Genomic DNA, 26,355 nt, shown 5'->3' with positions numbered 1-26,355 from the left:
AGCTAACAAAATTAGCATTTAGGAAATGAATCTGAGAAATGTTTTTTTTTAACCTCACCCTGAAGACAAATATACTGACTGTGGTTTGTTTCTGACAAGAAAAAAATTGTGTTTTGAAAGAGATGCTTTCCATATTCAAAAATCTAATTTCTGTGATTTCTCATCTAACGTCTGATATGGAGGCACATATTCAATGGTGCTCAGAAGCAATTGAAAAACAGATGGAAAATACCAGACAAGGGTAGTCAGTCTAGAGAGGGCAGCGAGTTACAATGCATTCAGTCCAACGGGCTCAAGTTCATAGCAACGACTGAGAAACTGACACAACAGAAGGAAGGAAGCAAGGAAACGTGGCCAAGGCTGAGGGGCAAGGTAAGAAAGTGCGTTTCCCTGAGCAGGCAGGGAAGACTGGTTGAAGATTCAAAAGCTTCTAGGCAGTTCTCTAGGGCAGCTGCTGGTCATCCGATTTGAAAGTTACACAGGAAGAGCAGCTGGAGTGGGGCTTACATCAGAGACAAGCCATCATGCGCAAACCAAAGTGGAAAAAGCCTCCCCGTGCCAGAGGAGTCACTCGAAAACCCAGGAGTGCTTAAAAGACTGCTCTCCTCTGGGACAAAAGCCCAGGCAGGATGGCCCAGAGACATGAAAGCTGTCACCCTTGATAACCACACACTATGGCACTGTGGCAAACTTGGTTTTGTCTCTATGGAGCAGTGAGAAAAGCCAGGAATGATATCATTCCTCCAAAGCTGAGGCAAAGAGGACAGGATCTAAATAGAAGGTTGAAGTTTATAGTAGATTGTTTTCTTTCCAAATGACTGCACATTTGACAGAAATGCCAGGAACAACAAAAATGCATATTTACCAAGTGTTCTTGGTCTGAATCAACACCAACCCTAAAGGAGAAAGACAAAGAGCAAATGAGATTTTGAAGCCAAAAAATGGTCTATTCACACATGTACATTGTCAGGCAACTACTTTTCTCAACACAGAAGCTATGGAATGGTTAATGTTTTCTTGCTTCTCTATAGCTGTTGATGCAGATTTTTGGCTCCTGCCACTTTCCTTAGCAACAGCTTGGATTCTAAGGCAAGCAGGGTGTACCCATGATTCTCTTCCTGCAATCTTACTTACCAGTTTCAGAAAAAAACAGCATTTTTTTCTCCGAATATAGGTCCACTCGAAGCGGAATCAGGGAGAGCAGCACTGCCCCAGTTGCTAAATAAGAATTACCGGGTAGCTCCAAAAACAAGGATGGCACAGTGCAATTCACTTCGCAGCTCTCATGGCAACATTCTGTTACGATGACTGAAGAAAGGGTCCAATTACAGGTTTTTCATAGGCTAATGGATAGACATTAGCCTTGCTTCTTCACAACTCTTGTTTTATCTGCTTAAAATTCCTGCTTTCTGTATCCCAGGGAAAAGCTTCATTACAAAGTTCTCTGGCTCCTCTCTATTCCCTAAACACGGGCACTCACAAACTCTGTTCATTCCTCCTCTAAATGGTCTCTCAAGTCTTCTCTCCTTTCCATCCCAACTGCTCAAGGGCAGCCCTCATCCTGAGGCTCACGGGCTCTGTCGTGGAAGCTTTTCCAGCTGCCAGGCTCTCCCCGAGAGTCAGCTGTCGCCAGCATAGAGCTCGCTGTGTTACTCCCTTGACAAAGGACTCTGAGAGTGGCTTACAACCCAGAGGGTCAAGTCTGAAGTCTTTTGTGGGGCATTCAAGACTCTCTACAAACTAGCATCCCCACCCCACTCCAACCTACTTTTCCATCCTCATTTCCCATCATTCTCTTCTACATGCCCCATTCTAGCTATACCTGCCTGCTCATCTCCCGAAATCCATCCTCTCCTGAGCCTCCCATGCCTTTGCTCATGCTATTCTCTCCAGCTGCAATGTGCTTTCCCTCATTTTTTAAGCGATTTTCAAGTTCCAAAGTAACCATTCTATGACCCCTTCAAGCAGAATCATTTTCTCCTCTGTGCATCTGCAGCACTTTCTACAGTCCTTTATTATGATACTTAGCACAGTAGAGTATATTTACCTGTCGGTCTCCCCAAAAAGACTGTGAGTTCCTTGAGGGTAAAGGCCATGTCTCAATTCATCTCTGTATCCCCAGAGTCTAGCACAGTACCTGACACACAATAGGTGCTCAAATGTTTATTGATTAAATTAACTACTACAGACAACACAGAAAAAATAGCAGTACTAGAAGCTGTAGCAGTAGCATCCCAGAACACAAATAACACTGAAGGGAGAAAATGATGCAAGGCTGCATCTGGAAAGCAAGGGAACCATGGTCAAGGACCTGAAAACAGATTGCTATGACCAGATTCATAATTCAAAGAATGGCTCATTTTTCCTTTGTTAAAATGGCCAGGAGCTGTTTTAACATCTTCTCAGTCACATTAAACTCTAACCACATTTATGCATCTCCAGTGACATCTAGTGGTCCTGAAGATAGCACACTTGTAATAGATGGTACCTTATTAGAAGCTAAGTTAATGTAATAAACATTTATAGAGCACTTATTATTTGCCAGGCACTGTACTAGGCACAGGGCTTAGAAATGAATTAAACATGGCCCCTGCCCTCAAGGAACTCACAGACTAGTGGGGGAAACCAACACAACTAGGGCATGATCCCTAAGGGCTTCTATCAGGGAGCTCTGGGTTCAAATCTGGACTTGGCTGCTTTCTAGCTGTGTCAACTCAGTCAAGTGAGGCAGTCCTATAAATCATCACTTTATCACCTGGAAAATGGGGCTAATATCCACCACACAGAGTTGCTGCAAGGATTTAATGAGAAAATGTATGAAAAGCTTTTAAAAGAGTATCTGAAACATTAACACTAAGTGGCAGCTCTTATAACAATATTATTACAAGACTGAATAAAATAAGTGCTACAATGGAGAGGCCCAATGTTGCACCAACATAAGAGTGGTTCCGAGGGAAAAGAACAGAGGGAAAAGGAGGTGGCACTTAGCTGTGTCATTTACTGACAGTGAAAGAGCATTCCAGGCAGAGGGAACAGCATGAGCAAAGGCTCAGAGACGCAGAAGTGCAAAGCATGTGTAGTAAATGACAGAGAGCCAAATGTGACTGTCACAAACTATGTGAAAGGACATGGGAATAGCTGGCTGTTTCAAATTTACTGTGGATCCACCGTTCACATGACAGCTAAAGTGAACCTTTTACACTGTAAATGACTTCATGTCACTCCCTTGCTTTAAAATCCTCCAGGATTTCCAATTGTATTTTAAAATCCAAATCCCTTACCATGTTCCACAAGACTATACATTAGGGGTCCACAAAGTACAGCCTACGGGCCACATCAGCACCTCTTCTGTTTTTGTAAATAAAGTTTTACTGGGATACAACCACACCAATTGATTTATATATTGTCGAGGGCTGCTTTCACACTAGAGTTGAGTAGCTGAGACAGACCATATGGCCTCCAAAGCCTGACATATTTACTCTCTGGCCCTTGACAGTAAGTGTGCAGAACCCCTGCTTCCATAGGATCTTGCCAACCTCACTTCCTATCTACCCTTCAGTCACTATACTCCGGCCATGAGAGTTTTTTTCCTGTTCATTCAACAGGCCAAGTTTGTCCCTTCCTCAGGACATTTGTACAACTTGCTCTTCCCTCTGCCTAGACTGCTCTTCTTCCTGATGACTGTTTAACTGGCACCATCTAGTCACGTAGGTAAGACTGAACTCAAATATAACCTCTCAAAGAAACCGTCCCTGGCCTCCTTGTATCAAATACACCCCCATCCCCAGTCACTATCACAGTACCTTGCCCGATTCCCATCACAGCATTTAATATCATCTGCAGTTATCAGGTTCATTTATGTGTTACTAGCTTATTGTCTGTCTTCTCTCACTAAAGTATAGATGTTATAAGTCGAGGAACCTTTTCTATCTTATTTTGATCACTGTGGTTCTCTAGAGGAGGATTTCTTAACCCTAGCATTACTGACATTCTGGCCTAGATAATTCTCTGTTGGCAGGTGGTGAGGAGCCTGTCCTATGCATTGTAGCATGTTTAGCAGCATCCTTGGCCTCTACTCACTAGATGCCAGCAGCGGCCTCCTCTTCCAGTTGTGACAACCAAAAATGTCTCCAGAAAGTGCCAAATGTCCCTTGGGCGGGGGGCAAAATTCTCCCCAGTTAAGAAGCACTGAGGCTGGGTGAGATGGCTCATGCCTGTAATCCCAATACTTTGGGAGGCTGAGGCGGGCGAATCACTTGAAGCCAGGAGTTTGAGACCAGCCTGGCCAACATGGTGAAACCCCGTCTCTACTAAAAATACAAAAATTAGCCAGGTGTGGTGGCGCATGCCTGTAGTCCCAGCTACTTGGGAGGCTGAGGCAGGAGAATTGCTTGAACCTGGGAGGCGGAGGTTGCAACGAGCCGAGATTGCACCACTACACTCCAGCCTAAGCGACAGAGCAAGACTCTGTCTCCAAAAAAAAAAAAAAGAACCACTGAGTTGTAACCTACAGTGCCCGGCACATGGCTGGTGTTCAGTAAATGTTTATTGAATGAATGAATAAAAGGTAATTTGAAATGCTGTGCTAAGAACTTTACAGATATTAGCTCACTGAATCCTTACAACAACCCAAGGAGGTAGGTACTATAACATACATGTTACAGATGAGGAAATCGAGGCTTTAAAAGGTTAAAGAACTTGCCAAAGATCACAGAATTCATCAGTGAAGGGGCAAGAACTCAAAGCCAAGTCTAAGTCTGCATGAATCTTAAACTTTCAGGACTTTGCAGTGCCCTTAAAATTGTACTAGACAAATTTGGGGGGAGGGAAGAGAAGCTTAAAATACAGCCCCTGTTCACGAAGAGGCCAAGAATAATGCCAATAAAACAAGAAGGAAATAAGAAGTAACCTAAGACTATAAGACAATATTATAATTAAGTGACCAACTATGTTACAGGACAAGCACTATGCGGCCAAAGAGCTTTGACAGCTAGTGATGTAGATTAAATTTTGTATGAGTAGGTATGTTTTTGTCTTTTCTTTTTGCGGGGATGGTAAGCGTAGATATTTTGTTTGGTTTGTTCTTACATTTAATTTTGTTATCCTTAGGACAATGAGGGAAAGTCTTCATCTACAAGCTCTTGAGAAAAGAAAGGAACTGTGTCCTTTCAAAATGTACCATGCCCATTATTTGATGAAATTAATTTCTAAAAGAAATTAAGAAAGACTGGAGGCTCCTCTGCCTGCCATTTAATTATCCAGATGACCTTGAACAACTCAGAACCTTTCTAAGCCTCTATTTCATCACTTGTAAAATGGAGTTATCATGTTTGGATAAATATGTAAAATGTACTTAGCACAATGCCCAGCACATAGTAAGTGTTCAATAAATGCCAGGTCCTCCCTAAAGTAATAATTAAGGTTATAAGAACATTATTTTTGTGTATTTTATACTATGCACAATAAAAGCACAGAAATTATAAGAGATTTGAATAGTAAAGAGAAATTTAGACAATAACAACAACATTCAAAGTGTGATTTAGGGCTGGCTGGTTTTTAGAAGTCTTAAAAAAGGTGTAATAGAATTTTAAAAAATGGAGGACAGGATCTATAAAGTGTGAAATACTGTTTTCTCTAATGAGTCCTATGTATTCTGGAAGCTTGGTAGCTCTTAATGTCTATGAAGTTTCAGCCAAACACAGAACTCAAATCTACACAGGCTTTAGCAGCATAGGCTGCTGTATCCATGGAAACAAATGCAGAACTCTTGAGATACAAGGGAGCTTTCAAATTGAATACATTAACTGGTACACATTCAAGACTAAGACCTCACGATCTCGGCTTTGGATTGTTAGGTTAAAAACAGTGCTGATGAGAAAAATGATAATATCTAGTAGTGATTAGGGTTGGGGTAAACCGCATTGTCTCATACATTGCAGGTGGAAGGCAAATTTTTTATCTGACCTGGTGATATTGATCAAAAGCCTTAAATATATACATATCCTTTTGAACAAGCAATTTCATTTCTAGACATGCATTCTAAAAAATGATCAAACAAGTACACAGTGGTGTATACATTTAAGAATGTTCACATCGTTAACGGTAATAGTAACAGCAAAATCCTCAAATGGTAATGGTAATAGTAAAATCCTAGAAACAATACAAAAGTCCAACAACAGGGATTTGATTAAATAAATCAGGACATATGCAGCCATTAAAGCAATGATGTAAATATATTTACAATGTAAATGTCCATGCTATATTACATTTAAAAATCAGGCTACAAGAGTACCTTCAGTGTTGCCCCTTTTTGTCAAAAATATATAGCATGTATAGCAAAAGATCTGGAAAGATATCCCTCCAAGTCTTAACAATGAATTTTTCTTTTGCATATATATTTTCCTTTTTCTGTACTATATATTACATATTTTTTAAAAGGAAAAAATAAAACATTACAGATTCTCCAAAGATTAAAAATTGAAAACAGGCAGAAAAATAAACCAAATTAAAATTTAATCTTAAAATGAGGTCTCTACTTAGTACTTACCTGATATGCAAGCATGACAGCATTGCAGTGGTGCCACCACCAAATACCCACACGGTAAAAAACACAATCAGAAGCGTGGTGCTGAACATCATTTGCCGTGCATAAGTGGCAGTATCTCGAATGGCCAAGGCAAATGCCATTGCACCACGAAGGCCTACAGGGGAACAGAAAAGGTATTTCTTCAATAACTCATTACCAATGCAAGCTTCATAAATTCAGAGCAAGAAAGCACGTTCTGAAAACTTAGAAGCATGTGAACAAATATGCAGTAAATATTAACATACTTAAATATGTCCAGGCTGCGCATGGTGGCTCACACCTGTAATCCCAGCACTTTGGGAGGCCGAGGTGGGCAGATCACCTGAGGTCAGGAGTTCGAGACCAGCCTGACCAACATGCTGAAACCCCATCTCTACTAAAAATACAAAAATCAGCTGGCCATGATGGCGCACGCCTGTAATCCCAGCTACTTGGGAGGCTGAGGCAGAATTGCTTGAACCAGGGAGGCAGAGGTTACAGTGAGCTGAGATTGTACCACTGCACTCCAACCTGAGTGACAGAGCAAGACTCCATCTCGAAAAAAAAAAAAAGTACAAATAGAAATAGAATTTGTGTATGTTACTTACTGACATGCATTGATGTTTTAGTAATTTTTTTAAATTCGCTTTTCATTTACAAACAGTAAAATTCACTCTTTTTGGTCTATAGCCACATGAATACTGGCAAATTCATAGAGGTGTGTGTGACTACTACTACAATCAAGACAGAATGGTTTCATCATCCCTCCCCCTGTCAAATTTCTTTGTATTACCCTTTTTTAGTCTAACCTCTTGTCACTCCATCAAACCCCTGGCAACCACTGATGCATTCCCCATCGCTATGACTTTGTCTTTTTGTGAATGTCATATAAAGGGAATCACACAGCAGGTAACCTTTCAAGACTGGCTTCTTGCACTTAGCACAATGCCTCTGAGATTCATCCATGCTGTATGGGTAAATTGTTTGTTCTTTTTAGTGCACAGTAGTATTCCATAGCATGGATGTATCACAGTTTGATTAGCTATTTGACCACTGAGAGACAGACAAGTGGGTTGTTTCCAGGTTTTGGCAATTATGAAAAGAACTGCTATAAACATTCACCTACTGGTTTTTGTTTGAAAATGACTTCATCCTTATCTTTCTCACTTTGTATGACATAATTCTGAACCAAGGATTTGGAATCAGAATATGAAAAATTCCCACAGAAGGGAATGGGACACTATATATATATATACATTTTCTTTTTCTATTCAAGGATGCAACTTCAATGTTTAAAGGAGTATTATAGGCCAGGAGTGGTGCCTCATGCCTATAATCCTAGCACTTTGAAAGGCCAAGGTGGGTGGATTACTTGAGGTCAGGAGATCGTGACCAGCCTGGCCAACATGGCAAAACCCCATCTCTACTAAAAATACAAAAATTAGCCAGGCATATTGGTGCATGCCTTGTAATCCCAGCTACTTGGGAGGCTGAGGCACGAGAATTGCTTGAACCTGGGAGGCAGAGGTTGCAGTGAGCCAAGATCATGCCACTGCACTACAGCCTGGGCGACAGAGTGAAACAGTGTCTCTAAATAAATAAATAATATAAAAATAAAGGAGTATTATATGACCAGCATAACATCTCAGTGTTACATCAAGCTGGCATACGCATTGTGAATGGTTGCTTGAGGTGGGCAAGAGAAGAAAGTTATAACTTACCAGCAAACATCATCATGTGTTGAAAATTTGATCCAATCTTACTTCTTCTACCCAAATTAAGTAAAAGGGACAAGGGGTAAATATTGGCAGCTCTTCCCAAGAAAATAGCAACCTAAAATTATTAATAGGTTAAGGATCATTTCATTTTACTATTAATATTATTTAGACTATACATTCAAGATGGTGAAAGACTATTTTAGGGAACTCAGTTTCTAACACACAGTCTCTTGGTTCCATTGTCTAACATAACACTGTCCAACAGAACTTTCTGCAATGATGGAAATTTTCTATATCTGCACTGTCCAATTTGGTGAGCACCTGAAATGTGGCTAGAGTGACCAAGGAACTGAAAATTTATTTCATTTTAATTACTTCAAATTAAAATAATCACATTTGGATAGTCGCTACCAAATCAGACAGAGCAAGTGTAACATGCAGGAAATTTACTAGATTAAGAGAAACATGTTTAAAAGCAGTTTCTTTACTATACTTTTAAGATTATTAATAGAATAGGTTAATTCACTTTCATTGTCAGTGTTGGTAGGAAGAAGAGTAATACTGAGAAAACTTCCCCTTCCTTCCTCAGAACAAAGAAAAGGGCAGCTGAATCACCACCTCACAGCACTAAAATGGCTACCAGCCCCACTGTACTCCACTAAGTTTATACTTCCAACTTGCTTCAAAGGGAAAGTTTAATGTGAATTCAGATTGGTTTTAACTAGAAACCAATTTTAGTATCTTTTTCTCCAGTTTGCTGTCTATGGGACTCCTGCTTTATGATGGCAATTTTTATTTCAGGAGTCACGATACAGTCTCCATCCCATTTCCTGAGAAAAATATAAGGGAAAATCTAAGATTAAAAACAGAACAAGGCCAGACATGGTGGCTCACACTTGTAATCCCAGCACTTTGGGAGACCGGGGCAGGAGGATAGCTTGAGGCCAGGAGTTCAAGACCAGCCTGGCCATCATGGCAAAAACCTGTCTCTACTAAAAATACAAAAATGAGCCAGGTGTGGTGGTGTACACCTGTAATCCCAGCTACTCTGGTGGCTGAGGCACGAGAATTGCTTGAACCCAGGAGATGGAGGCTGCAGTGAGCTGAGATCGTGCCACTGCACTCCAGCCTGGGTGACAAGAGCGAGACCCTGTGTCAAAACAAACAAGGTGGGGGGAATGGTGTTGGTCTAAGTAACTCTGGAAAACAGAAAAATCTGTAAGACTAAAGACAGAAGGAACTGCACAAAAGCATTCTATGCTCATGACAAAGCTGTTTTCCATGGGAACACTGGTTAACAATTCTGAAACTATTATACATGTATACTGAAACTGAACAATTAGGCAAATGGATGGCAAGTGGTGACAACAAGGTTTCTTACTGTTAGAATGGGAGTTTACAGTTCAGAAAGGGGAGGAGGCCAGAATCATCCATGTGGTAATGAATTAAAGTTGGAGACATCAGTATGAACCCATATTGAGCTTAACAGAGATACAGATGGTTATATGCAGAAATATGTATAGATATATGTGTATATATGAGTTAGTATATATATCTACATATATGGATATATAGATATATACATATCTAACTCCTTGCTCTGTCAGCTGGGAGAGCCTAGAAGCAATCTGTCAGCTGAGACGGCCTAGAAGCAAAGACACCAAGTAACACTGAGCACACCTAGTGCTCAGATTTTGGTTTCTAATACTATTCTCCAATAAAAGGAACCAGGACTTCTTGGAGAAATGGCCAATTCTTGGGCTGAGCCAGAACAGATACAAGATGAGCCTGAAGCATCTTATAGTTCCAGGGAGTAAGGAAGTACTCAAAAAAAAAAAAATTAAAACAATGATGAGGATAAAAATTAAAAACAATGATGAGGATATATCAAAGGCACACAGGAGAGCCTGCCAAAAGAGCTCTCAATGGCCAAGCTGGAACAGTTTCAGCAAGAAAATAAAAAAGTTGTATTATAACTCAAAGTATAAAATAAATATCAGTGAATCCATATTGATATAAATAAATGACTGGGCTGGGTGTGGTGGCTCACGCCTGTAATTCCAGCTCTTTGGGAGGCTGAGAGGTGCAGATCACTTGAGGTCAGGAGTTCGAGACCAGAGTGGCCAACATGGCGAAACCCTGCCTCTACTGAAAATATAAAAATTAGCCAGGTGTGGTGGCGCATGCCTGTAATCTCAGATCATGCCTGTAATCTCAGCTACTCAGGAGGATGAGACAGGAAAATCGCCTGGACCCGGGAGGCGGAGGTTGCAGTAGGCTGAGATCATGCCATTGCACTCCAGTCTGGGCAACAAGAGTGAAATTCTGTCTCAAAAAAAAATAAAATAATAATTAAAAAATGACTGAATAAAACAATAAGTGAGGAAGAATAGATAAATCTCCTGTGTGAAAAATTCCAAATAATTTTGCTGATACTCTGTCCTCAAGGAGGTGGAACCTAACTCCCCATTCCTCAATCCTTGCTCATAGCAACTTCCTTCCACGCAGTACAACATGGCGGGGGGCGGGGGGGAATGTGTAACTTTATAATGGATAAATCTGACAAACACTATCTCAACCAAGTGATTAAGACTATCGTCAACATTATTAAGTATATACCCTTCATATAATGTGATGAGAATGGCATTTTACCTCTGTGGTCTTCCTCCCAAAGAACATGTAACTCCAGTCTAATCATGGGGAAAATATCAGACAAGTTCCAACTGCAGGACATTCTACAAAATACATGGCTAGTACCCCTCAACACTGTCAAGGGTCACCAAAAACAATGAACACATATGAGAAACTGTCACAGTCAGGCAGAGCCTAAGGGGACATGACAACTAAATGTAATGTGGTATCCTGGATGGGACCCTGGAATAGAAAAAGGACATTAGGGAAAAACTATGGGAATCAGAATAAAGTTCAAACGTTAGTTAGTAATATCAATATTAGTTCATTCACTGTGACAAATGTACCATGCTAATATGTTAATAATAGGGGAAACTGAGTGTGGGGCATATGAGAACTTTCTGTATTATCTTCACAATTTTTCTGTAAACCTAAAACTATTCTAAAATCAAACATTTATTTTAAAAAGTGATTCCCTAAAAAGAAAAGAAAACGTAACCATCAAACATGTGGGCCAATGTGGCAGTGACTGCTAGTTCTCCCCAACATCTGTTCTTGCTTTCTTCCTTGGTAGTTGGCACTCCTCCCTTTCATCTTTATGCAGCCACCCAGATAAAGTATATAACTCCTAGCCTCCCTTGTGAGTAGGTGTAATCAATGATGTTAAGTGGAAGGGACGTGTGCACATTCTGGGTCAAGCCCTTCAAGGCAATGGGCAGACAGGGGTGAGCCACGTTGGATCACAAGAACAGCAAGTCCCTAAGGATGTTAGCAACAATATTGCTTCAGTCCCTGATGACCCTATGCAGCAGAACTGCCATACCAGTTCAGATTTTTAGATAAGAAAGAAATTTCTATGTTGTTTAAACCTGGATTAGTTTGAATCTTTTCATATGAAACCAACCTATGTCCTAACTAACATAGCCAGAAACAGAGCAACTCTCTCCTGTTACGAGGCCATTTTCATGGTAGGATTTTGTATTGAGGAATTTTAATTCCTAACAGACTCAGAAACCTACAGAGAATATTTAGCTTTGTTTCCAGATTAAGTATAGTGGATCGAGCCACTTTACTGCTCCAAATTTTCTCCAAGACTAGCAGGACATTAAGTTACTGATCTCATGGTTATCTTTCAGCTAAGAACTTCTCCTATTAACAGTACTTTATCTTTTTTGCCTAAAGTTCATCCACAGACTAAGGCTCTGCAGAATAGTATTTCAGTAGTACTTCGCTTTCTAACAGAGATCCTATCTAGAGTTTTAATTAAAAAAAAAAAAAACTTCCACTAATCTCTTTGGCAGAATCTTCATTCTGATGTGAGGTTTTAAAATATTTCTTTTAAAAATTCCTTATTCAAACATTCCCACTGACCACAATTGCTCCTTCCATATTTCGTGTTCAACTATCCCACTCTGATCATTCCTCCATAGCACTGGGACCTTCAGTCCAAAGATCCCTATATTCTTTCCTTAAACAATGTCTTCTTTCCTCACTTCCCTTCTTATCATCATGTTAATAACACCTTTTAATGTTAAACATTAAATGAAGTGTTTAGATTGCATCAGTCATGTAATAACACTATGATCTCTTGTCCTTCTGTTTTCATTGCACCCACTTGAAAAAACTCCAAACCTGGAAGGAGCCAACTATCTCTTTTTTCCATGCTTACAGTAAGTACTGCTGGACAAAGTCATTCAACGGGGCAGATTGGTTCTACTGCTAATTCCTATTTCTCAAACACAATGGATCCCTAGTACTTCTTAGCAGTCCTGTTGAGTTTCTTTGGTCAACTTATTCTCCCACTCTCTACAACAACTATTTCACGAACCTCCACCTTCCTCAAAATCCCTATGATCTGTGTAAGCCATCCCCCAAGATAGTCCCTAACCATGCCTGCCTCTTAGTATTCACACCCTTGTGTAGTCCCCACCCACACTGTACCAGGTTGGTCTGTATAACCAATAGAATATTATGGAAGTGACGCTGGTATGTCTCTTCAAAGATTAGGTTACAAAAGGCACTTCGGCTTTCATTTTAGGGCTCTCTCAGCTCACTCAGTTTGGGGGAAGAAGCCATGTTGTAAGCTGCCCTATGGAGATATCCACGTGAAGAATAGAAGCCTCTTGCTGACAGTGATGTGAGTTGAGTGAGCTTGCAGTGGATTCCCTGGCCCTAGTCAAGTCTTGAGAAGGTGCAGTCCCAGCCAAGAGCACAACTGCAACCTCTTAAGAGATCCTGGAGCCAGAATCACTCAGGTGAGCTGCTCCAGGATTCCTGACCCTCAGAAACTGTGTGAGATAATAACTGTCTGTTGTTTTAAGCTGCTAAATTTAAGGTAATTTGTTACACAATAGATAACTCCCTATCTTACTCTCAGCAGATGATCTCACCTCCTACTTAACAGATAAACATAGAAGCCATCAGAGAGGATGGCTCCATCTTACAAATGTGCCTTCATTTCTACATACCCTATCCTCTCCTGTAGTCATGGTGGAGTTGTCTCTCCTTCCAGTGAAGGCAAAATTTCTCTCTACATGCTTTGGATTTCATTCCTGCCTTCTCAAGAGGCTTTCACTATTGCCTCCTCTCTTTCATATACTCAGTTTCTTCCTTCCAACTGTTTTTTGGTTTTTTGGTTTTTTTTTTTTTTGAGACACGGTCTCCCTTTGTCACCCAGTCTGGACTGCAGTGACCCAATCACAGCTCACTGCAGCCTCAAACTCCTGGGCTCAAGGGATCCTTCCACCTTACCCTCCCAAGTAGCTTAGACTACAGGCATGAACCACCATACCTGGCTAGTTTTTAAAATTTTGTTTGTAAAGATGGGGTCTTGCTACATTGCCCAGGTTGGGTTTTTTTTTTATAAGACTCTTTGTATATATGTGAGAGAAAGAGAGAGGGAGAGAGAGGGGTTGGGGGAGGGAGAGAAAGAGAAAGAAAGTGGCCTCATTCAACATTTCCTTATCTTTCGCCTTCTGCCCTGTGGCACAGACTGCTAACTGCTCCCCAGTATCCAACCTCTCCTTCCCTGTAGTAATAAAGGGAAAACACTTATCTTTTGGGGTTGGCAGAACAGTGGGACACTTGTCTGTCATTTTAATCTGTCAACATTATTTGTGCAATAACCACAAATTGAAATAGAATATAATAAAATAAATAGACTAGAAAAAAGAGCTGGAATCCTTATTTGTTTTACTCAGAGGAAAACTGTATATATTTAAATGTATTCTTATGAACCACATACTCAAAACCCACATGAAAATCTCAATTAAAAATATTTTCAAAATAAAACACATAATAAAGGATACAAATGCTCCTACTACAAATGTTGGGTTAAAGACATGGTTCTGGAAGGTGAACAGTGTCAGCCCCATGTAGGAGAAGATGAAATTCTCTGCCAAGAAATTGAGAAGCTCAAACAACTGAAATGAAATTGTAAAAGATTAGTCCAGCAAATAAAGTTACATAATTTGAAAGCATGAGTATTACTAAGATATTAAAACAGACACTCATATATATAAACTTCATGCATACACACAAAATATGTGGTTCAGAAAGGAGCAAATGTGGAGACGACATTTCTAGTCCTGCAGAAAAAGCCAGAAACGTTGCCCCCTCATTTCCCCTAACAGCTTCCCTTCTTCAAAGCCCCATCTTCAATTATTCCTCTCCTCTTCCTCCAAACTGTCAGTTTTTTTTAATGTTCCTGTGTCCCTGCTACTGCCTTAGTCGAACTTTCATCACTTCCTACCCATAATGATGAGAAAGGACCTCTAACCATCCCTCATCCTCCAGCTCCCCCAAACCAATGAATCTCTAAAAGTGATAGTTTCAAGATACTTTCCTCTTGCAAGCTATAAGATTCATTTCAACTTTCTGATCCTAGCATAGAGTGCTTCGTGAGAACTCTCGTACTCCCGGCTTGCCCTGTGACTTCACTTTTTGCGTGGGTCTTCCTCTCGTATAGGGAGTAAGCGTCCTACAGATAGGGGCTTCCACATTGTGGAAGAGATCGATCTGTAGGATAGCAGAACTATCTGTGGGGAGAACTAAACCCTGCTGCCCGCCTGCCCCATCCCATTCACATCATAGCCTTGGCAACGGTATATGATACTTGCTGAATGAAGTTAAGGCCCTTCATAATCTCGTGTCCCTCTGGCCACCAGAGTTATCTACAATGGCTTGTTACTATGAGCCCTCTGACACATAACAGAATAGTGGTTAAGAACATGGGCTTAAGAATGAAAATGCCTAGGCTTGAGCCCTGTCTTCCCCTTTGCTGGCTGTGTGGCTTTGGGCAAGTTAGTTAATCTCTTTAAACCAGGGTTGCCTTATTACCCAAAAATGAGAATAAAAATTAAAATAAGTAAGCGTATATTTATTTTTCTTTAAATGACTTAATATGCTATTATTACTACTTATTTATACTAATGATAACAGCTATACCTTTTTCAGTTTTTACCGTGTGTCCGATACTATACTAAGGACTTCATATGCATTATCTCATTTTAATCCCACAAAAACTCAGTGAGGTAGGTATTATTATTATCTCCATTTTCAAAGATGGCAAAACTGAAGCACAGAGAAGTTATGGAACTTCCTCCTGGTCACACAGCCAGCAAGTAGTAGAACCAGGATTTAAAACAATACAGTGACTCCAGAGTCCCAGCTTTACTTTGCAACATAGGGATCGGCAAACTTTCCCATGAATGGCCAGAGAGTAAACATGAGAGGATTTGCAGGCCAAGAAGTCTCTGTCACAACTACTTCACTCTGCCAGTGAAGCACAAAAGCAGCCATAGACTATATATTTTAAAAAATGGGTGTGGCTGTGTGCCAAGAAAATGTTATTGGTGGACATGGAAATGTGAATTTCATATAACTGTCATGGGTCACAACATATTCTTCTTTTGATCTTTTGCCAACCAATTAAAAATGGATGGAAAGAAAACCGTTCTTAGCTCACTGGCAAGGGCCGGATGTGGCCGGAGGGCTGGAGTCCGCCACCCTCTGCTCTACACTTTACTGCCTTCTTTTTATTCCTGCCTTTATCTGTACTGCCTCCCCTAGGCCTTCCTAAATCTTCCCCATCCTTCTAAGGGTACTGTTTCTTCTAGGATAGCTTTCCAGATCCTCAAGCCTCAAACCATTTCCCCTACTTCTCTGATGTCTTCTATGACATATAATCTGAAGTACATAATCTAGGATTCCTATTCCTCATATTTCTTAAATGTACATAAGCTTCATATCATATCACCAACAACACCGGAAGCTCTTACCCTGTTCTAGTTTTTTGTTGTTTGTTTGTTTGTTCTTGAGACAGAGTCTCGCTCTGTCATCCAGGCTGGAGTGCAGTGGCACGATCTCGGCTCACTGCAACCTCCGCCTTCCGGGTTCAAGCGATTCTCCTACCTCAGCCTCCTGAGTAGCTGGGACTACAGGCGCAAGCCACTATATCCGGCTAATTTTTGTATTTTTAGTAGAGACGGGGTTTCACCATGTTGGCCAGGCTGGTCTCGAACTTCTGACCTCGGGTGATCCGCCCACTTTGGCCTCCCAAAATGTTGGGATTACAGGCGTGAGCCACAGCGCCCAGCCTGTTCTTGTTTTTTATTCCCTTCCCATGACCTGGAAAAATGCTGACTCCCCTCCCCCACCGCCCCCTGCCAGCTGATTTTCTTCTCTTTACTTATTGTACTGAATTAATTTGTAAAAAGGATTTGTAGCCCTAATGTATACACTTGGGGGGAAAAAGCCTAATCTCTTTTGAGGGGCTGGGGAAAAGCATAGGTCATAAACTTGATTTGTGGCTCTAGCCGGAAGAAGAAATACTGTTGCTCCTGCTTTTAGCACCACTCCTTTTCAGGCGAATCCCACAACCTTCTTGTCATTTGGCAAAATTTAAACCTTCTGTTTCTCACTATAGCCATAATCAAGTATGCACCTATTTCTATTCCAGACATTACACTTTTTTCATGTATTTGTCCCACATACCTCCTAAGACTGGAAAAATTGTATTCCTATCTCCTTTATAATTCCCTTCAGATACCCTGCACAACTGATCATTCAGTACCAAATAAAACCAGACCACTGACTAGTCCCCTGACATTCCTGGAAACATAGTAGCTTTGCAGCACCTGAGCGGACTGAAGGAAGTTGATCTTCTCTTAGTAGGTCTAATCAGATCAGAAGCTAATCTTATCTATATCATGTCTTAGAAGGTCTAGTAATATCAGAAGTTAATCTTTATGTCATCTCTTAGTAGGTCTGGTCAGATCAGAAGTTAACCTTATCTACGTCACACAGCAGTAGTTCGAGTAAAACCAGAGTGAGCTTCCAAAACATTCCCCTTAAAAGCCATTAAATTGGGAAAACACTGAGAGAAAGGGAAGCTACATCACTGGTTATTGAAGCCACAATAGTAACAGTCTCTGGCTATTCTGCTGATCTATTTCCACCCGAAATGCTGTCATTCTTCATTTTGCCAATCCCACCTACTTTTAGAGTCAAAGGAAGAGGAGCTAAAATGAGTAGATAGCATCTTGAACAGATCAAAGACTATTTTTTTTTTTTTTTAGTAAAAAAGACTTCTATTTTGCTGAAAGAAGGAAAAGCCTATTCACAAACTATAAAGTTCCTCTTACCTGTTTAGTTCTATGCTGAGACTCCGTGGACAAATTATTATACGTATAATGTGCTTGTGTGATGCCACAAAACAATACTGCAACCACACCTATAAAGACAACAAATTCCAAGTTCACATAAAAGGATGGTTCCCACCTTTTATACTGAGGTTCTTTCTTCACAGTAGATTATAGGCTTTGTCTGGAAATTCTCATTTGTGACTTACTTTGTTAAGAGGAACCACTTCCACTGAAATTTTTTTTTTTATGTTCTAAAGCAACAACCTAAATCCCAACCACAATAAGTATGTTCAAATACTAACGGAGCTGATCCACTTGGAGCAAAATTGACTGGCAAAGTCACTCCTTTTAAGGGTTGACAATCAAAGGGAGCAAGTCACCTACCTGTGAAGCCCCATGCTTCAGCCAAGAGGAAGGTACTCCAGGACATCAAGAAGAACAGGCCTGTCTCCAACAACTGGAACTCCCGTAATTTGGTGAACTTTGTCACGTAAGACTGTTAAGGCTAGTAATGAGATCTTGTAACACAAAAGTGTGACTAGAAAAAATAACAGTTTAAGCAAGGCAACCATGAAAGAAAGGTTCTGTAGCTTCTCTAACACAGAAATCTCAGAATAAGGTACCACCAGAATAGGGAGACTTTTAAAATGAGCATCTTACTGAGGAGTCAGCTGCCTTCCGTTCAGTGAGGAAGCCTTACGGCTTAGCCACTCCAGTTGTTTCACGGGTATCACACACCTTGCCAGAAACCATGCAGTAAAGGATAGATAGAGATGGGAGTAACAGATCAGATCTATAACATGCCACCTCTATTAATCTGAGACCCAAAGCTAGACAGCTTCCATAATTATAGCAATTTACATTTATAAAAATACATAATTTCCAAGAGATTTTACACTAATTTGATCCTCTACCACTTCTATGATATAGAGCATTCATTCCATGATGAAGAAATTGAGGCACTTCACTGCTTTATACTAGTTTAACAAGTATTTGTTAGCTGATAGTGGAAGGGCCTGTGCCGAGTTACGACCAATCTCAGGCTAGAATCTAGAGTCATTTCTACCACCAGGCACTACAACAAAATGATTAACAAGATATACTCTCTACCCTCAAGGAACTTGTAATGGGGAAGAGATACTATCACTCTTAGCATCACCTTCAGAACTCTTTTTACTGCTGCTTTATGCCTCAGTTCACTTATAAAAAGCCATAAAAGAAGCCTCTTCCAGCACAAGGCTGAAGTATACCAAACTAAGAAGTCCTTGACAAAGAATAACGTATCTGTTTTATACAAGTATCATAGAAGTTTTATAGCTGGAAACTTTTTTGTTTTGTTTTGTTTTTTTGAGACGGAGTCTCGCACTGTCGCCCAGGCTGGAGTGCAGTGGCACCATCTCGGCTCACTGCAAGCTCCGCCTCCTGGGTTCACGCCATTCTCCCGCTTCAGCCTCCCGAGTAGCTGGGACTACAGGCGCCCACCACCATGCCCGGCTAATTTTTTGAATTTTTAGTAGAGACGGGGTTTCACCGTGTTGGCCAGGATGGTCTCGATCTCCCGACCTTGTGATCCGCCCGCCGTGGCCTCCCAAAGTGCTAGGATTACAGGCACGAGCCACTGCACCAGGCCAGAGCTGGAAACTCTTTAGACATCATCTGGTCCCACTCCTCTTTCCCACCGTCCCCACCCTCCAATTTCCTACACTGAGATCCAAAGAGGTGAAGTGTCAAAGCTTCTAGCATGTTTGTGTCTGCCACTATATCGAAAGCACCAGGGAGGCAGAGGTCATGTTTGTCTTCTTTAGCTTTGATACACAGAGCACAGCACATGTAGCAGGTGATCCAGACATGCCTTCTGGCTTTTTGTTTTGGGTGGGGGGTTTAAAACATGTTTTTAGGCCGGGCACGGTGGCTCATGCCCGTAATCCCAGCACTTTGGGAGGCCGAGGTGGGTGGATCACTTGACGTCAGGAGTTCGAGATCAGCCTGGCCGACATGATGAAACCCCATCTCTACTAAAAATATAAAAAAACTTGCTGGGTGTGGTGTTGCGCACCTGTAATCCCAGCTACTTGGGAGGCTGAGGCGGGGGAATCGCTTGAACTCGGGAGGCGGAGGTTGCAGTGAGCCGAGATCGTGCCACTGCACTCCAGCCTGGGCGAAAGAGTGAGACTCCGTCTCAAAAAAACAAATAAATAAATAAAAATAAAATTTGTTTTTATAGATTCAGGATGCACAAGTGCAGTTTTATGACATGGATATATTGCATGGTGGTGAAGTCCGGGATAAAATGGCCTTTGCATGAACACAAGAATAACTTGACTAAGTGGTAGTACCAGGACTACAACTCAGGTCCTTTGGGCTTCCCGTCCAGGGCTCTAGAGCACAAAGTTTAAAATCGGGAGAGCTGAGATGAACTCTTACATATCCTAACCAAGGAAACACATTTTGTTCATTCGGCATCGCTGTTGTACATTTCCTATTTGTCCTATTAAACAAAGAGCAAAAGACTGCCAGGCTGACCAGCAACACAGAACACCCAGAGGCTCTTTGGAATATGTCTACCTTTACAGCTATTTAATCTACAACTATAAAATTCACCCTCAGAGAGATATCATCTCTAATTATACACTTGCAGTGAAAGTTTTAGGGCACCAAACCCTATGCAGAACAATACAGTTCTTTTATTTATTTATTGGCAAAGACTGTTGCTTAATGTTTTCAAACCAAGTACTTAGTTATAAGATTAATAATTCTAACATAATTCTAATCATAGAACTAGGAAAAACAACGGAATACAGCATTCAACTACTATATTATGTTAACAAGAAAAGATAAATATAACAAAAGGATATTAAAGCTGTCACCACTCCAGTAGCAGCACCCATCGCAAAAGATCCACTGAAGATTCCAAGGAAGATCCCAATAGACTTGAACATCGCTGTGACATCAAAGGTGTGACTGTTGTCTCCAGCTGGCTGGTATGCCACTATTGAGCTACAGAAGAGAGACTGCTTTTACTTCTGAAAACAACCTTTACTTTTAAAAAAACATTATGTAGTATAGAGCTTGAAAGATGAAATTAGAGGGAGAAGAAAAAAAGCTTTCAATTGGAATTGCCAAAATAAGGACAAAATTACCCAAAAATCCTGCAATGTATCTGGCTAGCAAGAAAACTTGGCTTTCCCTTAAATGTTAATTTCGGGGGGGGGGGGAGGTAGAACATTGTAAAATCCTCTATATGAAAATTGCACCAAGCTTTTTCCCCCATCCCCAAGATACTGTGCAGTATTATTCTTTTGTGATTCTGTTTCAGAATTACTAGTACTGAGTGTCCGAAAGCCTTAACATACTAATGTGAACAAACTAATGAAAAATCCCACTTGTTTCCAGTAGAGGCATAAGAACATAAAGAACATTATTCAATACTCAACCCAGTCACATTTTGTTTTTCCTATGAGAAAAAAAGGTAACTGAAGGACCCTTCCAACTTTTAGAATTCTAGAATGGGCCAAATGCCTAATATCTATTCATTCACTGAAATGGACTATTATAGGAAAAAGCACTCGAAAGACCTCCCAAGGAATTAGAATCCACTCAACAGTACTTTCAGCATAACCAGCTGGATCTTCCACCTCAAACTTCTGAAAGAAAGTCACTCTATACCAGGCCAAGACAGGCAATTATAGGAGATGCTCTCCATCTTGAACTCACAGTCCAAACCTGGTCTGAAAAAGCTTCTTTTATAACAGTTACCACCCCAGGAAATAGAAATGCCTGAGAAAATTGCTGTTGCCAGCAGGTCTTTGGCAACGGTGCTTACCGTTACTAAATCAGTTCTCATCTCAGTTAATTGAGAGACCAGAATTATAAAAAGTCCAGACTCAACAACATCATACAAATCACGTCAAAGAAAAGAAGGAAAAACACATTCCTAAAAATATAATGAATTCTCCCTGTGGTTGCTGCAATGTTTTTTTCTGATTCAAGGCTGAAAAATGTTTGCTATACCATGTACAAGTTCTCTTCGTATCTCCCAGGTTAAAAAAAAAAAATCTAAGATCAAACTAAAATCTCCCAATTTGTACTTATTTTATTGAAATATAGCACTAATATTAATTTCTGATAATGGGATCCAGAAATTTCTGAGACTCACTCTAAATTGAAAATGTTAAACATTTACGTTTAAATGTGCAAAGTAACCAGATCATTTTGGAACAGTAGATTTGATATCATTTTGATAAATATGAAATGGCCTTTAACATCATGCTACCTTACCTACATATATATAAAGGGTCCCACTACCATAAATGAGATCTGATTTCATTATAACATGAAAATACAGTAACTGGCTGGAGAAAAGAAAAAAATTGCTATACAATCTTCTTTTTCTTTGGTGGTATTTTTCAAAATGCTCTCTGGAACAAAGTATCTATGCCATGCCTCCTGAGGTTGCTTTCCCTGGATTAGTTCATGTAAATTCAAGATTCACACTAATCATTATTTCATTCTTTAATCATTAAAATGTATAAGGACACATGGGAAACATGATGGGCTGAGAACAGATGACAGGCTCGTTTTGTTCTTTCTTAGGCAGACACTAGCCTCTGGATTGAAATCTTAACTCATCTTTTCTGTATCAATTGATATTTTATCTTGAGGCAGTAGCATTTTTTATGAATACTTTTTTTTAAACCCTGAAAGTAATAAAATGTACAGTTTAGGTGGAAAAATCTTCCCATCATTCCACTACCCTGATAGATCGATTTTATTTTCCTTCTGTATTCCTTTCCCCTCTTTGTGTTACATGCATGCTAATTCTTATTTAGCTGTAATCACAGTGAATGTGTGGTTTTGAATTATGCTTTTTTAACTGACAATGACATAAAAATATTCATAGTCTTGGGCGGACGCAGTGGCTCATGCCTGTAATCCCAGCACTTCGGGAGGCCGAGGCAGGTGGATCACCTGAGATGGGGAGTTCGAGACCAGCCTGACCAACATGGAGAAACCCCGTCTCTACTAAAAATAAAAATACAAAATTAGCCAGGCGTGGTGGTGCATGCCTGTAATCCCAGCTACTTGGGAGGCTAAGGCAGGAGAACCTCATGAACCCGGGAGGTGGAGGTTGCAGTGAGCTGACATCATGCCATTGCACTCCAGCCTGGGCAGTAAGAACAAAATTCCATCTCAAGAAAAAAAAAATCATAGTCTTTATAACTACAGTTTTTAAGACTTCACAATGGTCCAAATGGATACAGCACAATTTATTCAACCATTTCCTCATTGTTAGACATTTAAAAGTTGCTTCTACTATTTTTGCTACTATAAATAACTGAAAGAACATCTTCTTGCTTTTTATATATTTTAGACTATTCCTTGCACTATGTTTCTAAAAATAGACTATTACTATACCTATGGCTCATTTTACATGTTGCTCCACTGCCTTCCAAAAGGTCTCCATTACACTTTTGGAGGGAAATATGATAATATCTCCCAATTTTTTTAATGATCGTACCATTGACCTAGCAATTCTACTCCTAAAAAATACCCTACAGAAATATTTACAAGGATTCACAAAGATTTACACATAAATATGCTCACTGCCATGCTAGTCATAATAATACAATATTAGAAAATACCAAATATTAATCAATCAATAGGGGATTGGAGAGGTAAATTTGTAATGCATCCACCCAATGTGATAATAGAGGTATTAATATAGTATAATATCCAAGTTAAAAAGCTACAGAAAAGTATATATACTACTATGCCTTTATTGTTTATAAAGATTATTAACATATTTATATGTATACTACTATCTTAATGGAAAAAGTCTGGATTAAAATCCTAATAGTGGTTATTTCTGAGCTGAAATTTCAGGAATTTTCGACTTTCTGAGTCAAATGCTTTAAATTTTTGCCACAAACATATTTTAGCATTATCATAAATAGCGATAAAAGGTAATACCAATTTCAATGTTAACAATGTATGAGTGGTCTAGTTTTACTACACCAGGGTTTTTCAACCACAGCATTATTCATATTTGTGGCCAGGTATTTATTTGTTGGCTGTGATGGGGGTGGGGTGAGGGGAATGCTGTCCCGTGCATTGAAAACTTCTACCCACTAGGCCATGTCAACAGGAACCCCCTCCCATTGATGACAGCCAAAATGCCCCCAGACACTGTCAAATATCTCCTGTGTGTGTGTGGTGAGGGGGTGGCAAATTGCCCCCGGCTAAGAATGACTGTACTATGTCATTATCATTAACAATTCTGGCCGAGCACAGTGGCTCCTGCCTATCATCCCAGCACTTTGGGAGACCGAGGCGGACGGATCACCTGAGGTTGGGAGTTCGAGACCAGCCTGGCCAACATGGTGAAACCCCACCTCTACTAAAAATACAAAAATTAGCTGGGCATGGTGGTGTGCACCTGTAATCCCAGCTACTCGGGAGGCTAAGGCAGGAGAATCGCTTGAACCTGGGAGGCGGAGGTAGCAGTGAGCCAAGACCGCGCCATTGTACTCCAGCCTAGGTGACAAAAGCAAAACTCTGTCTCAAAAAAAAAAGTTATGTCTTATTAATTGAATAGGTAGAAATGGCTACTGATCCTAGCATGTATCTCTGGTAATTAGTGAAGTTAAACAGTTTATCACGTTTGCTGTCTCTCTGTACATCTTCTTTCATAAAAATATAAACGACTGTAAACAACATATTTTAAACTAATGTGAATTTAGGTCCCCAGGCTAATCACGGTAATCCATTCAGTGGAATACTATGCAACGTATACTTTATCTCTAACTACATATATCGTATCTAACATAATATATCAATATACATATAGATCTACCTCATGCAGCCATGTATGAGGGAGTCAATTTCACTTCACTCTCACTGGATTAAAAGCATTATTTTAAAAAATAAAATAAAATAAAAGAACTGCTACTCCAATAGGTTAAAAAAAAAAAAACAGTGCTTCAGGAAGAATAGCTAATGGATGCTGTGCTTAATACCTAGGTGATGGGTTGACCTGTGCAGTAAACCACCATGGCACATATTTACCTATGTAACAAACCTGCACATCCTGCACATGTACCCTTGAACTTAAAATAAAAGTTGAAAAAAAAAAAACAGACAGAAACAAAAACAACCTCCAACATAAATTTCAAGATGAGTTGTCTTAACCTGTTAACTGCCAAACAGAACTCCTTCAAAAAGGGGTTCCCTCCCCTTTGATGCAAAGCTGCTTACACAGAATGCAGACAGTAGATAATCCTCAAACTAAGAAAATTCAACACAAAGTAGACTATCTGCATCTAACCCACTTCAAAACACATAAAAGGTAAATGAAGAATGATGAGCATGATACCACTGATCATTCCAGCTAGTAAACTCCCACAGCGAGCACACAACTGCTTTCCCTTCAGCTTTTGGGCAGTAACTCATTTTTTCAACTCTATTAAGACACAGAGCTAACAATTTCTCTGTTATGTTCCTCTCAAGATACAGTCCTTCTCCACCAGAATCCCACTGAGGTTGTAATGAGTTAACGTATTATCTCTTACAAATTTAAAATGGCACTAGCTCGCTATCATCCTTAGGTGAAATAAGAAAAGACTCACTCAAATTGTTTCCTATAAGGCTTCATTCTCTCACAGAAAACCCTGTTTGAGAAAGGCTGCAAGAGAAGAAGTATGGCCCTTTGTGAGAAATGCTATGGAAAGGGCTCTCTTTTTTTTTTTTTTTTTTTTTTGAGACAGTCTCGCTCCGTCGCTCAGGCTGGAGGGCAGTGCCGAGATCTCAGGTCACCGCAACTTCCGCCTCCTGGGTTCAAGAAATTCTCCTGCCTCAGCCTCCCAGGTAGCTGGGATTACAGGCATGTGCCACCACGCCTGGCTAATTTTTGTATTTTTAATAGAGACAGGGTTTTGCCATGTTGGCCAGGCTGGTCTCGAACTCCTGACCTCAGGTGATCCGCCCGCCTCGGCCTCCCAAAGTGCTGGGATCACAGGCATGAGCCACTGCGCCCAGCCGGCTCTCTCTTTTTAGCATTTATTCTTCACCAACACTGGTATGTACAGCCCCAAGCTTAAAATCTTTCAATGAGGTTTTGACCCCTTTCACACTAATCAACTATTCCTAACGTTGCAGGAAATAGATTATTTATAACTCCAAGCTCAAAATCTTTCAATGAGGGTTTTTATCTTTTCCTCTAACGCTAATCAACTGTTCCTAAAGATGCAGGAAACAGGCAATTTTATTAATAGGAAAAACTAAGGCTCAGGGCACATCAGTTTAAGAAAAGACCAGAACAGAGATTTTCTAACTCTTAATCCATTAGGCCATTAGGGCAATGATAAGACAACAGTTACTAGTAAGATGACTGAACAGTAGAATAGTTGTCTAGGATAGGGAATCGATGCTAAAAGTGACTGCCTGTACCTACTCTCTTTACTTTGTAGTGCTGGTAATCGCTCATGTACCTATGTACTGGAAGCTTCAACAATCTTTGTTGCTTCATTTTTTATAACATTTTTTATAACCATACTATCCATTTCTCCCTTACTTCAAATAATATAAAACTCTTATTCTGCACCTATCATCATTGAAGGTGCTAAAGTTCAGTATCAATATGAGTTACAGCCTTTAGGTTTTATTTCTCAAGTTAAATTTATATTAGTTGCAGACAGCTGCAAAAAAAAATCTGGCAATAAATATGGTGGGGAGGGGGTAATATTTACATACATTGCATTCACAAAAAAGGATATGGCCTTTTGTATATCTTCATATACAA

At 40.2% G+C, this 26,355-nt stretch overlaps 1 protein-coding gene across 2 annotated transcripts in view; it reads right to left on the bottom strand.

Annotated features, from left to right (window-relative positions):
* The window catches only part of SLC9A6 (solute carrier family 9 member A6), a 61,392-nt gene that overhangs the window by 16,067 nt on the left and 18,970 nt on the right, over nt 1–26,355 (bottom strand). The window contains exons 7-14 of one of the 2 annotated variants that reach the window (XM_055376466.2): nt 20,414–20,555; nt 17,943–18,048; nt 17,559–17,647; nt 14,223–14,336; nt 8,287–8,398; nt 6,548–6,701; nt 2,048–2,137; nt 866–896 (exon numbers count right to left, since the gene is read on the bottom strand). In XM_055376466.2, coding sequence (XP_055232441.1) covers nt 866–896; nt 2,048–2,137; nt 6,548–6,701; nt 8,287–8,398; nt 14,223–14,336; nt 17,559–17,647; nt 17,943–18,048; nt 20,414–20,555 — 838 coding nt within the window. The remainder of the gene's footprint in view (nt 1–865; nt 897–2,047; nt 2,138–6,547; nt 6,702–8,286; nt 8,399–14,222; nt 14,337–17,558; nt 17,648–17,942; nt 18,049–20,413; nt 20,556–26,355) is intronic. The other variant, XM_031005787.3, reaches the window with a different exon arrangement.

The sequence above is a fragment of the Gorilla gorilla genome, chromosome X, assembly GCF_029281585.2.
Source record: "Gorilla gorilla gorilla isolate KB3781 chromosome X, NHGRI_mGorGor1-v2.1_pri, whole genome shotgun sequence".
NCBI lineage: Eukaryota > Metazoa > Chordata > Mammalia > Primates > Hominidae > Gorilla > Gorilla gorilla.
This window is presented reverse-complemented; position numbering and strand designations above follow the sequence as displayed.